The sequence below is a fragment of the Ambystoma mexicanum genome, chromosome 9 (genome assembly GCF_040938575.1).
Source record: "Ambystoma mexicanum isolate Mex_15411 chromosome 9, UKY_AmexF1_1, whole genome shotgun sequence".
NCBI classification, from domain to species: domain Eukaryota; kingdom Metazoa; phylum Chordata; class Amphibia; order Caudata; family Ambystomatidae; genus Ambystoma; species Ambystoma mexicanum.
The window spans coordinates 816,495,460-816,509,870 of NC_090931.1; the positions used below are offsets into that span (position 1 = coordinate 816,495,460).

Below are 14,411 nucleotides of genomic sequence, written 5' to 3' on the forward strand. Positions count from 1 at the left end.
AGTTGGGGTATTGAATTCACAGGCACGAAGCAGCCAATCGGAGATTAACTTTTTGGACCTAACAATTTTAACACAAAACAACCGACTCATAACCAGAACTTATCGAAAAGAGACAGAAGTTAACTCAACACGGTTTGCCACCAGTTGCCATCATGAACTGGTGATCAGAAACATCCCGAAAGGGGAATTCATAAGAGCGAGAAGGAATTGTGCGGATCCAGCTCACTTCAAGGAAGAATACAATCTCCTAACCAATAGATTTAAAGCCAGAGGTTATTCACCAAAAAGCGTACAAGTCGCCCAAGACAAAGCACAACTAATACCAAAATCACAAACTCTGATAAAAAAGGCCAAACCTACGCAAGACAACAAAGTACAATTCATCACGACATATTGTGCCAACAACCATGAGATCAGAAAAATTCTTTTAAAAAGTTGGTATCTGCTCAAACTTGATCCGCACTTAGGGATCTTTATTCATGATCATCCTTCTATAATTTACAGAAGAGCGAGGACACTCCGCACAAGCCTAAGCCCATCATTACTACCTGAGAAGACAAAACAAAAAGTTCAGACCTGGCTAGATGACCCAAGACCAGGTTTTAGAAAATGTGGCACTTGCACCATGTGCAGATATGCAACAACCAGTACAGACACCTACAGAGAAAATGGTATTCAAATAAAAATAAAGGAACAAATTAATTGCCGGACCAAGTACGTGGTCTATGCAATTACATGTATTTGTAAACAGACTTACATTGGTAGCACAATCAGAGAGCTACGGACAAGGATCAGAGAGCACCTCTCAACAATCGGCAGTCAAGATAAGAACTTACGTCTGGCAGACCATTAGCAGAAAGCTCATCAATTGCAAGACAAAAGAGACATCAGATTCATAGGTTTAAAGAGAGCATCATTGGGACCGAGGGGGGGGGGGGCAACCAAGAACTGCTCCTACGCTGTGAAGAGGCCAAATATATCAGTCGTTTCATAAGTGTAGACTCTGGTCTTAACACGGACAATGAGATGGCATACTTTCTGTAATGATTTGGCCATCTACACATGAGACATAGTTAGGGACTAGCACATAATGCCATACATGTAGTACAATGACATGGACCCCTTTATCAAGCAATATGGAAATGTTATGTAACTTACAAGGTCTATTACATATGAGTTTCGGTTGATTCCAAGCATCCTTAGAAATGTTACCTTTACATCACTACGATTCCCACAATACACTGCTTTGGAATCACATGATACGAATGGGCATCCTTATTACCAGACCCCATGTTTAATCTTACCACTATAACTAGGATTTATATGTTAACCAACATTTCTATCCTCTACACATGAGATATAGTCAGGGACTAGCATATAATGCTATACATATAGAATAATTGCACAAATGACATGAACTCCCTCATCTAACAATATGAATAAGTTATGCACCTTGCCAGGGTTACCACATATGATTTTTAGGCAATTCCAAGCATCCTTAGAAACGCTACCTACGCAGGACCACGTTTCCCACAATACACTGTTTTGGTATCACATGAGACAACTGGCACTTTTATTATCAGACCCCATCTTTAGCACTTCTATTACAATGAGGCTTTATATGTTAAACAACATTTCTTTTTCCAAAATATTTTGAAAAATGTTTGACTTAAGGACATTTAGAAACCTTTTTTGAAATCTCAGATAGCAACCAAAACGGAATCTGAGCAAACTTTGTCTATTACCTGGAAATGTAAGGAAAATGGTAGGTGCAATCTATTACGCACATTTATTCCTTTCTAGTGACTGTCCACTATCAGGACGTACAACGCCTAGGCGTTTTTATTTCTCTTTTTCTATTCTAAAAACAACGCCCGAACACCTTCCAACATGGCCGACACTAACGCATACACTTACAAACAGTCCCAATTGACACAAAACAAGGGACCAAGTTACCAGGAAAACCATTCATTACATGGCAACAAGCAGGGCTCACAGCTCTACTTCGCCACGACGCGGGATGCGGAAACGACATTTTCAGTTAAACCCTGGGGTCTATGGTAGCCCACTCACCCTCATATCCAATCGCATCTAGATGCGTTAATTGGAATATACGGACGCATGGTTGTGTTAATACAGTAGCGCTCTTGCCACTTATGGCAGTTCACATTGAAATAATTGTTTAAAACATTGTTTACATGCACGAGTGCCAATTAATGACTTGTTTAGATACCTAAGTGCAATTTAGCATGCTCAGAAACAGTGCACCTTAATAAGAACTTCGAATGGATTCAAAAATGCATTTTCATTTACATGGAGACAAGGCAGTAATTAGTAATGCACTTGCCAGTTCATGGCTATTTACATTCAAAGAAGTGTTTAAAATATTCATACACATGAGTACTAAACAATGACTCTTTGATACCTAAGTGCAATGTAGCTTGCAAAGTAATGGTGTATCTCAACAAGAACCCTGAATGGATTTAAAAATGCATTTTCACTTATATAGAGCCAAGGGCAGCGCAAGATTTGCCCCCTGACACAACAAGATCAGGATCTTTAGGTCTGAACTGAAACTGAACGTAATGAGCAGACTTGGTATAACTAATGATAAAAACCGCCACTGTTTTTCCTCCTTCCCCCATCCTTCTACCTAGCAGTTGGGAGTGATCCCAGTTATTACATCTTCAGTAATGGTTACAAGAAACAATGCTGGGTAAGAAAGGACCCTTTACCTTACTGCACAGTTAGCACAAAATTGATTCATCACAACCACTCACTAATTTTTCATTTTTTGTATATTTCCGATTTTCTCTACCCCTATTCATCCTCCCCTATCCCCACCCTTTCTCTCTGTCATTTTTTAACTCTATTGGAAATGCATATGGGTAATATGTCAATTGCTGAACTTTTCTTTTCTATGTTATGGCTGACTGCACTTTTCTCTTGACTTTCCCATTTTTGATCTTTGCAATGTGACATGGAATATGGTGTTTTTTGAATGCATACGTACCATTTTCACTTATGATTTATTGCATCTAGATATGCCCTGATTTGAGATAGGCACCTTGCCGAAACACGTGTAATCTATAGGGCAATTTAATTCAACCTTCCTATCACATAACCCTACCTGGATTCAGCCTTATTTTCTTCTGGCGCAGTAATATGGTGCAGTCACAGCAGCTTGTTTTTTGAGTTTAACAAACAGAGTCGAGGAACTCAAAGTCTCTGTTCTATGACACACCAATGCGACAGTGCAAATTTTGCAATTAACCAGGTCACGGATGCATAAAGTGATATCGACCCAAAAGTTACTTCACATTAGTCAGTCTTAGTATCAGCCAGGAATTCAGAAGGGGAGAGGGGGAGAGAAAGCAGAAGCAAAGAGGAAGGTTTTAAAGGTGCTTCCAGAACCGAAGATGGTTCTCCTTAAGTTTCAGGGAGGCTGTTCCAGAGGGAGGCCCCAGCCGAGCAGAGATCTATCACCAACTCGTTGCTTGGAGAAGCGACTGACCCTGAGGGAGTTGGAGGCGGATGAGCGAAGAGCACGAGAAGGAAGATATTTAGGAAGAGAGCTGAAGGAATTGAGGCCCCAGGCCCCAGAAGGCCTTGTGGACGATGCAGAGGGTTTTGAACTTAATCCTCGCAGCCACTGGGAGCCAGTGCAGAAGGCCTTGTGGACGATGCAGAGGGTTTTGAACTTAATCCTCACAGCCACTGGGAGCCAGTGCAGAGATACGATCCCATGCCGGGTTGTATTATTTTCTGGCTCACTTGAGCTCTACCCTCTTCACTTGAGCTGGACATGCTGTGCTTGTTTGGGGACCGCAATGCCACTGTGCAAATAAATCACAGGTATCTTGGGCCTGTACCCGTCTTTTGCATATTTTAGGGCAGATTAGTATTTTATTTAGCACCCTGTAGGCTTGTCTGCATCATAAGCCTCTTAATGGCCGTTTTGCTTTTTTTTCAGCCACTGGGTGGTTTTGGTACAGCGTTAATACACACTTCTCCTTACACGCTTCGTTTCGTGTTGGCCTGGAAACCTTGAACGCTCTGATGCGTTCGTTCTTGTTAAGAGGCCATCCCCTCTGTAAATCGAACATTGGGGAGATCAAAATATCCCTCTGTGACAGAACGTAAGACTCTGTGTTGCGGGCAATTCACTACTGCGTCACGGAAGTAGTAAACGAGGAGCACTGGAACCTTAATAAGTCACCACTGTGCCGTGCATTCTGTGTTCAAAGCGGTCGCCAGAACTGTTCATCCCGTCGTGCCCACATTCTACAAATAAACTATGATCCTAATCCCTTACGGATATGCTCTGCCACCGCTATTGAATGCGGCGCGTTATCCCTCACTGCGCATTAACATCCACTCATACCATGCACCATAAACATAATCCTTCTCACATTTAGACAAGTACTTAACTGGCTGCCTGAGCAGCAAAGAAAGAGAAAGAGACAACATGGTGGACTGGATATATAGGGATGGACTGTGGATGATGGTGATTGGTTATTAAGGTCACGTGTTTTTTAAGTCCAATAAACAGAACTACAAAAAGGCTTTAAACTGTTGGGACTTGTAGTTTTATACGCTTTTCTGAGTTATTGTGTTAATGATGCTGCTTGAACAGTAAAGTTGTAAAAGCATAATACGAGCCTCTGTGTCTTGACATAGAATTCAGATTTTCCATACTAGCGTAATAGAAAGTCCTAATTCTATTAAAGACACAGAGGCAAAGGATTATCCCAGCCATGCAATCACGTAGAGAGTATGCATGGAACGCATGGTCGGATTCAGATGCGTCAGCTATCTATGTTGCGATTGCCCACCCTGTGGCTAGTCTCCTCTGAGTGCTGGTGCCTTCATTATGTATTAATGCAGGTACAGAGGCCAAGCCGGCGGGTTTGTGAGGCAGCAGGCTAGCGTTGAATGGATATTACAGCGTCCAACAGTTGGGGCGCCAGATCTTTTAGAGGCAGCATTAGAAAGAGGAGGAAGTTCAGTCAGTCGGGGAAAGGTCAAGACCCTGAACAAACAGGATTGGATGGTTGTTTCACGTGGATTTTAACACCCTATAAAGTCTAAACTGCAAGAAGTGTTGTTTCCTATGGATGTTGTAATTTTACTTGTTTTGTTGTTATACAGTGTTGAATAAGGCTGCTCAAGAAGTAAAGAGTAGAGTTGAGCATATTCCTTCACCTCCATGTCTTTAATAGAATTATGACTTTCTGTTACATTAGTATGGAAAATCTGAATTCTTCTGTACTGGTCGCTTGCGTCATTCTTGTTCCTCAAATATATTATTGATGTAATATCAATCAATTCTGTGACTTGTTTATCCCACAAATGTGGCTATGAAGTAAGTTAATATTTGTGTTACAAGTTTGAATTGAGTATTCTTAAGAAAGGTGAAATGTGTAAACAGCCTTAATTGATAATGTGCAAAGTGGAGGGATGGGTCATAGTACTGGTGCTTCTCACTGGAAAACATACACTTTTAATGGGATGAATACCAGCACGTCTCAACAATAAGCAGGTACTCGGCGATAGTGAGTACCTGCACTTCTAGTTTAAGCACTGAATGGGTTAGTGCCGTGGTATGAAAGGTTGGAACATCACTAAGTACTGGGACAAGGACGAGATGTCGGGGTAATATTTTGTTTAAAATGACAACGTCACAAATATCTGAGGAAGAGACTAGTGGCACTTACACTTCCTCGAAGGCCCGTTCGGGATCTAACAACTCACGCTTCACACGCTCCATCTCCTGAGGAAGATCTACTGGAACACAAACGCGGGTCACAGACCACTATTTGTCTGCCTGGGTGGGTAGTGCCCCACTAATTTTATTTTCAAATTGCTTTTGCTTGCCACTGGCTCGTCACTAGCTGTTGCACCCTTTCGGGGATTGCAATTGGCTGTTCTCAACCAATTAAAACCACAGAAAAGTCCCCAGAGAAAGGGGTTGATCAAATTAGAAAACGAACAAGAATCGACCCACTGAGAATGGAAAGCTGCAAGTCGGGAAGTGCTAACTCACCCGAAATATGTAGTAAACACAGTTGAACTCCATGTAAACTCACATTAAAAAAAATAGGCGCTTCGACGTATTTATAAATGTGTATAATAATTATATAGTATAATTTCCATGGCCACCTCAAGTTGAAAGAACGTTTCAGAGTCAATAGTATACAGTATTCACAACGTGAACCACGGGCGCCGTGCCAAATTGACAATGCGGACCATTGACAAAACGCAGATAACTTTCGTTTCAAACTCGCCTATTGCCATAGTTGGGTTTAAAACAGTTACACGTTCCACTATGGCCGCTGCGTTTTCCATCTGTCTACCCGCTCTAAGATGGTGGCCGCTTCGTTTTCTTCCCCCAAGCCAGCGTCACACTGATATGTAGTCACAATAGCGGCGCCATGGTTGCCATAGGGACCCGTGTACACAATGTGTGCGTTGCTTGGATACCGCAAGTCTCTGGAGTAGAACCGGGAGCTGTTACGCACGGAGCTGTAGGTAACTGGGGTGCGTGAATGGAGTCTATCATCTGGACACTGTTGTGGGGTGACTTAATGGGAATCTTAACATTTGGGTTTCAAAATGTGGCAAGCTAGAACATGAACTACAAACTAAGAAACTTGTGGAAACAGCTTTACTTATTTACGGGTAGGTTGCGTTGAGTGCTAGTTAGCTTGGACCGGCCAATAGGACACTGCCGATAGGCGGGCACTACGGGCCTTGCCTTAGTGGGCCATATTGTGGTCCATATTGGACAATTTAAGGATCAGATTATTTACCGTAATTTTCATTACTCCTAATCGAACTCTTCCTTGTCCCAGTGCTTACTTAAGAGTGTTGTATAATAAATAAGATTCAGCCAGCTTGGTTTGACAACTTTATTAATTGTAGTAACAACATGTAGTTATGAATGAAACTGAGTCCACTCAAAGTTCATTAGCTAAGGTGGTAAGTAATGCAGGACTGAGGTGTCCTGAGCTGCTCTGATTCACTGTAGCAGTCTTTGGTCCCTTGTGAGGAGGAGCTCTGGTAGCTCGACCTGTAACCAGGTATTGGCGTCTTTCGAATGTCCATTTGCCGCTTTGCGCGGCTGTCGCACAGTAACATGGGAAGTCTCGCGAGACTATGGTGGTGCCGTGTCTCGCAATCTCCCTACAAACCTCCCTTTGATAACAACACAGAGTTTATTCCATAACAATGTCATCATACTTCACCGGTCTTATGTGCTCTCTTCTCGGACAACCTTCCTTCATACAGCCAGTGTCCTGTGCTTGGCTCGCTTCTTGTGAAGTTTCTGGCACCTCTCTTTCTATCTCTCTCTCCATCACTTCTCTCGCTGAGGTTTCTAGTTCCCGCTCTCTCGTGGCATCTCCATCGGAGCTATTGCAAGGGGTGAATTCCTCTTGTGTTCTCTCTGTTGTGCAATGCTTCTCAAACATTGTCACACGCTCCATGTTCCATATGCGGCCACTCTGGGCAAACATGATTCGTCCCTCTGTGTATGACTTTCATGGGCTGACTGAACTTTGAACCAGTCATTTGGTCTTTACGAGGTAGATGTTTTTTGATCCAGTCACCTTCTTTGACTTCATGACCTTGAGTCTTTCTTCTCTGGTCACTCCATCTCTTCATGTGTGCTTTGCTGTTTTCCAACCTCCCCACGATTTCTGCTATGTCTACTTCATCATCTTCTTTTACCCTGGTCAACCATGGTGGCACCAGTGTGGATCCCACACTTCTCCCCCTCAGCATTCGAAACCATCGGGGGTTAATCTGTGGACCGCTACGGCCTCCTTGGCGGTTTTGAGGGGGTCCATGTCAGAAGCCGTTGCTAACTGGATGGCACCTTTGATGAACCTATTTGCCCTGTCAACTAGTCCATTTACCTGGGGGGTGGTACAGCACAGCCTTTCTCTGCTTTATGTTATGTTTGTGCAAGAATGACTCAATTTCCCGAGATACCAGTTGTACCCCATTGTCTGTGACTAAGTCTTTGGGGAGACCTTCCCTCTGAAAAATGGATGTGAGGACTTCTATGATCGTAGCTGCAGTAATATTGGGGACTAATTCTTCTTCTACCCATTTTGACAGGTAGTCTACCATCACTATGCCATACCGATGCTCGGGAGCCATTGCCTCCAATGGTCCTATGAAATCCAACCCCACTTTGTGCCACACTGCTCCTGGGATCTCTGTGGCAATCATCGGGGCCTGTCTGGTCTTCAAGTGTTTGTCACTGTTAAGACACTCGTGACATATCTCTATCATGGAGCGTATTTCGTGGTCCATGGCAGGCCACCAGTACACCTCCCTCACCCGTCGTCGTGTCATGGTGTTTCCTAAGTGCCCTGAGTTGGCCCTGCACAGGATGACTCTTCTCATTCCCACTGGCGGTACTACTACACCCTTGATGATCAATCCTTCTACCTCTGAAATTTCTTCCGCCACCTTCCAATACTGCCTCGTGTCCTCCGGTATGTCTCTTTCTTCTGGCCATCCACTCCTGAGCCCCTCTCCAAGTCACCATACAGGGGACTTTACCGTCTTCCTCGTTCCAGTGTCCTTTACTCCATTCTAGGAACTCTGGACCCCTGAGGTCCTCGGTGGACGCGACAATGCATTAATCTTGCAGAAACTTGGTGGCTTTCTCTTTATTACCTGGTAATCTTGACATGCAGTTCGACTGGGCATTTCTCCATCCGGCTATGTGGGTTATTTCAAATGTGTATTCCTGAAGTTTGGCTGCAATGCGTGCCAACCGGGGTGTCAATGACTTTGTGCCCCTTGGACTGAGCATATGAATGAGAGGCTGCATACTCTTTCCGTCGCCCTGCGGTTTGTTCCACTGCCCTCACAATCTCTATGGCCTTTTTCAGTTGGAGATCTTTCTCCAAAATAAATTTGTCCTGCACTTTGCGTCTGTTGGTTTGGCCTGTCAACATGTCACAGATCATTCCTTCTGCATTATTGCCAAAGTTGCATAGTGCGGCTAGTTCACACAGCTTGGTAACGTAATCATTTACGGGTTTTGACGCTTCTTGTTTGCGACCATAGAATCATATTCTGTGTAGCACCGTATTTTCTTTGCTGGAAAAGCGCTTGATATTTCTTCTCACAGCCTCTGTGTACACATCATCGTTCTCATCTATCCCGCTTCGGGCCTGAGGCCTGCAAACACTTGTTGAGCTTCTACACCCAGCGCGTTTAATAACATTGCTCTGTGCCTTGCTGCTGTGTAAGGCGCACCTCCTAGCACTTCCAGGTAATTTGTGAACAGGGGTTGCCATTGTGGCCATGGGATTGCAAGCCTACCTGGCGTTTGCAAAAACTGCAGCAGCGGTGTTGCTACCTGCGTGGTAATCTGTGGGTTCCAATCCTGATCCTCATCACCAAATATGTTGTATAATAAAGAAGATTCAGCCAGCTGGATTTGACAACTTTATTAGTTGTAGTAACAGGTAGTTAACAATGAAACTGAGTCCACTCAAAGTTCATGAGCTAAATTGGTAAATAATCCAGGGCTGAGGTGTCCTGAGCTTCTCTGATGCACTGCTCTGATGCGCTGCATCAGTCTTTGGTCCCTTGTGTGGAGGAGGTGGCTGAGATGTGGTCTCTCTTTGAAATGCCGGTGGCCATTCTGAGAGTATTGTTTTGTACCGTCTGAAGTTTCCTAATGTTTTTTGCAGAGGTACCTACCAAAAGGGCCTTGTAATAATCAAGTCGGGACCCAATTATTGCTCTGGAAATGGTGAGGCTGTTCTGTTGAGCCAGGAATGGTCTGGCTGCATTGATTTAAATTCTAGTGGTGACCAATTTGAACTTGGTGCCCCATACATAGATCCTGAAATGCTCTACGGCCCCTGCGCAGGCTAGCATCTCTTTCTGCACTGTTGAGTAATTCTTCTCAGCTGTGACCAGGGCTTTACAGGCAAATGCAGGTGTGTACGACACCTAAACCACACGCACTGGCATCCATTGTGATGACTATCGCACGCTAGATTCAACGGCTTTAGGCACAGTGCTTCCACTAGCCGTCCTTTTATATTCTCTACCGCCTCCTTCTGGGCCTCCAACCAAGTAATCTCTGTGCCTTTTTTAAGCAGGCTTCTCAGCGTTGTAGTGATTTCTGAAAAATTGGGGATAAACTTGGCATAATATTTTGCAAGTCCCAGAAACAAACTCACTTCCTCCTTGTTGGCTAGCTCCGGAGCCTTGACAATGGCTTGCACTAGGTTTTGTTTAGGGCTTATATCCCGGACAGAAATCTTGTATCCCAGATATTCGACCTCCTGTGCCTTTAGGACGGACTTTTCATGTCTCAAGTTGACTCCGGCATCCTGTAATTTGGTGAGGACTCTTTTCAGAGTGATATCATGCATGTGTTCATCCGTGCCATACACCAGTATATCGTCCTGGAAGTAGGACACATTTCCAATGTCCATCATGTGCTGAAACGCCGAACTGCAGATGGCAAGCCGAAAGGCATCTTAGTAGACTGGTACGGGTCATACAGGGTAATGAACGCCATGAGCGGCTTGGATTCTTTGTGAAGATGAATCTGATGATATGCATCCCTCATATCCAGCTTGGAAAATGCTCTGGCTTCCTTCATCACAAGGTTGAGTTCATTTATGCTGGAGAGGGGATAGCTGTCTGAAATGACCTCCAGGTTGTGGCTGCGCAAGTCTATGCAAACCCTCAAGTCTTGTGAGTTTTATTTCTTGATAAGGACGATGGGGCTCAGCCAGTTTGAGGCATCCACTTCCTCAATGGTGCCCTCCTTCACCATTTTGTTGAGTTTGTTTCTAAGTATGTCCCTGGCAGTCGCTGGCACTGCCCATACTTTATGCTTAGCGGGGGCTCCATATGCCTTGAGCATAATCCTTTGTACAAAGTTCTTGATTTTCCCTGGCCCTTCTGACAACAGTTTGGGAAAATCTTCTTTCACTGCCGGCACTCCTCCTGTATTGACTGTTAGTACCTGATCCTCCGTGCTGGGATCCAATTTGATCATGAGTTTGGCTTGATCATCCCATCCCAGGACTGCTGGGTCTTCTTTTGTGAAGTATACTCTCGTGGTGGTCTCTGTTCCCTAGAGCTCCACGATTCCTTTGATATACCCTAGTAGGTTCACCGACACACCTCCAAACACGGTGGGTTGCTGGCTTGTGCGAGGACTTCAACTCAACTATATCAGTGCCCATCATTTCTTTGTAGGTACGTAGGGGCAATATGGTAAGATCAGAGCCTGAATCAGCCATCACTCTTGTCTCCATGACATTCACTATGATTGCGCAGAGGGGATTTTGCCTCCTTGCTCATGAGCTGTTTACCATCAACACTGTGGGTCTCCCTTCTTCTTCAGATGAGGATTCTCCTTCCACGTTGTGTTCTGCATTGATATTTGCAACTTTTTTATCTCGCCATCTGCATACTAGTGAAAAACGTCTGATTTTCTTACACACGGAGCACTCCTTATCTCTTGCCGGACATTCTCTGTCGTTGGCCAAGTGTATGGTGCATCTGTGGTACTTTAGTGGTTCCTTTCTTCCCCACTTCCCTTCTCTTGCGTCAGTCACTTGTTTCTCCTTCCTATTCCTAAAAGTGATTGCTTGGACCTCTGCTGGGCTGGAGCTTCCTGCATACTCTTTCCGTCGCCCTGCGGTTTGTTCCACTGCCCTCACAATCTCTATGGCCTTTTTCAGTTGGAGATCTTTCTCCAAAATAAATTTGTCCTGCACTATGCATCTGTTGGTTTGGCCTGTCAACATGTCACAGATCATTCCTTCTGCATTATTGCCAAAGTTGCATAGTGCGGCTAGTTCACACAGCTTGGTAACGTAATCATTTACGGGTTTTGACGCTTCTTGTTTGCGACCATAGAATCATATTCTGTGTAGCACCGTATTTTCTTTGCTGGAAAAGCGCTTGATAATTCTTCTCACAGCCTCTTTGTACACATCATCGTTCTCATCCATCCCGCTTCGGGCCTGAGGCCTGCAAACACTTGTTGAGCTTCTACACCCAGCGCGTTTAATAACATTGCTCTGTGCCTTGCTGCTGTGTAAGGCGCACCTCCTAGCACTTCCAGGTAATTTGTGAACAGGGGTTGCCATTGTGGCCATGGGATTGCAAGCCTACCTGGCGTTTGCAAAAACTGCAGCAGCGGTGTTGCTACCTGCGTTGTAATCTGTGGGTTCCAATCCTGATCCTCATCACCAAATATGTTGTATAATAAAGAAGATTCAGCCAGCTGGATTTGACAACTTTATTAGTTGTAGTAACAGGTAGTTAACAATGAAACTGAGTCCACTCAAAGTTCATGAGCTAAATTGGTAAATAATCCAGGGCTGAGGTGTCCTGAGCTTCTCTGATGCGCTGCATCAGTCTTTGGTCCCTTGTGTGGAGGAGGTGGCTGAGATGTGGTCTCTCTTTGAAATGCCGGTGGCCACTCTGAGAGTATTGTTTTGTACCGTCTGAAGTTTCCTAATGTTTTTTGCAGAGGTACCTACCAAAAGGGCCTTGTAATAATCAAGTCAGGACCCAATTATTGCTCTGGAAATGGTGAGGCTGTTCTGTTGAGCCAGGAATGGTCTGGCTGCATTGATTTAAATTCTAGTGGTAGGCCGAGGCAGATGCAATCACGTTAACCTGTCTGACCATTGGTTAGAGTGTAGATAAACCCCAAGAGTTTTTACTATCTTTGACACAGGGATGGAGGTGTTATCGAACCAGAAGGAGCTGTATTTTACATCAAGTTTCTTGAGTGTTCCTGGTGAGCCAATGAGTAGGAGCTCAGTGTTCTCGCTGTTTAAGCACAGCCAATTGTCAGCCATCCACGTTTGAATCGTGGCATAGATGTAATTAAGGGATTCCTTGTCCACCTCATAGTCCCCAGTTAGGGGGACGAGGACCTGTGTATCATCAGCATAATTGGTATATGCGATGGCTAGACAGTCCAAGAAATTAAGTAGGGACTTCATGAACAGGCTGTAGAGAGTGGGCGAGATACAGGATCCTTGAGGGACTCCACTTTTGATTAGTTATAATACTGACATCTACTAGGCACAGATTGAACCTCACACATGAGTCTCACGCCTTTGGCCCTAGTTAAAATTCAAACCTCTGCTAAAATGTGGATGATGAAATGTGGAGCTAACCTTGTTGAAATTCAGAATAGGGAAACGCATTTCCCTATTACATTTCCCTACACAGCCTCCTTTTTTTCCTGCTGGGTAACATCCAAAATCACTGCAGGAAAAAAACACGCAATCGGTAACGAAAACATTATATATAAAATCATTAGTGAAAAATCATTCATTTTGTTTTTGTTGATATTTTAGATTTTTTTAAAAAATCTTATATTTTTATTTTCTGATCACCTTCATCTTTTATCTTATTTTAATTGGTGATCTCCTATTTGTTGTTTGCTTGTTTTTTTAGAATTTGTTTAGTATCTTTTTTTTAAATAAAACATTAAAAGGAGGTGATATTAATTTCAAAACAACCATACGTCCCTACAACTGTGCCAGTGGACTCTGATACCAAAATCAATGTTTGTAAAAATAATAAAATACGATGTTTAACAGTGAAGTCAGAAACTGTTCTTGGTGAAGTGAACTTCCATCCTCTGTAGGTGGGACTTCTTTTGAGGTCATCATCTTCACTCCAAGTTTTTTTCCAGGGGACTCCATTTCAGTGGCATCATCCAGAGATCTGGACCTTCCAGGGATCCGGCACTCTCTAACTCCCAGAGCGCTAACAGGAAAATCAATTCTTTTTGTAAGGTAAAGAGAAAAAAAAAACTTAAGAATCAAGTACATCAAACCATTTACTTTTCCATTTTCATTTGGATATCTGAAATCAAAATTAATTATGCACACAAATGCATGTTATACACAAAATACTGTATAATGCAGCAAGGCCATCTCTTTAAGGCCATCTGAAAATAACATAAACAAATACACAATACACATACAACACAGCACTTATCAGGCAACTGTTTCAAACACAACCAATGTTTACAACGTTTAACAAAAAGAATGCAAATTAACTAAGCCTTTACCTATTTACAATACCCCTTTCTCTTAGTTACCTATTTATACTTTTGTTCACTAATTTGATATGTCTTTCCCCTTTATCCCTTCAAACCCCATTTTGATATCTTCAAACTATTTACACCTATTCACCTGTTATGATAAGTCTATTTAATATGTAAGTGCTTTACTTTCATACCATCACATGTTTCACTCCATTCTAGTCTCAATTCACTCTAGCCTTTTCACCTCATGTTTCGGGTGGAAGGGCTTAATTTGATTAACATAGACAAACTGTTCCACTGTTAATTCTCCTTCCTTTCTAGCAATTCTGTAGACCAC

The 14,411-nt window shown here is 43.3% G+C and overlaps 2 protein-coding genes across 6 annotated transcripts in view; one reads left to right on the forward strand and one right to left on the reverse strand.

Moving 5' to 3' along the window:
* The window catches only part of LOC138488651 (uncharacterized), a 488,897-nt gene extending 482,992 nt beyond the window's left edge, over positions 1 to 5,905 (reverse strand). The window contains exon 1 of the mRNA XM_069615813.1: positions 5,718 to 5,905. Coding sequence (XP_069471914.1) covers positions 5,718 to 5,770 — 53 coding nt within the window. The 5' untranslated portion in view covers positions 5,771 to 5,905. The remainder of the gene's footprint in view (positions 1 to 5,717) is intronic.
* Positions 5,906 to 6,462: 557 nt separating this feature from the next.
* NME9 (NME/NM23 family member 9) overlaps positions 6,463 to 14,411 on the forward strand; it is an 808,977-nt gene continuing 801,028 nt past the window's right edge. For 2 of the 5 annotated variants that reach the window (XM_069615815.1, XM_069615818.1), the window contains exon 1: positions 6,463 to 6,527. The gene's annotated coding sequence lies outside the window, so the exon portion shown is untranslated. Of the gene's footprint in view, positions 6,541 to 14,411 lie in introns of all 5 variants that reach the window. The other 3 variants (XM_069615814.1, XM_069615817.1, XM_069615816.1) reach the window with 2 other exon arrangements.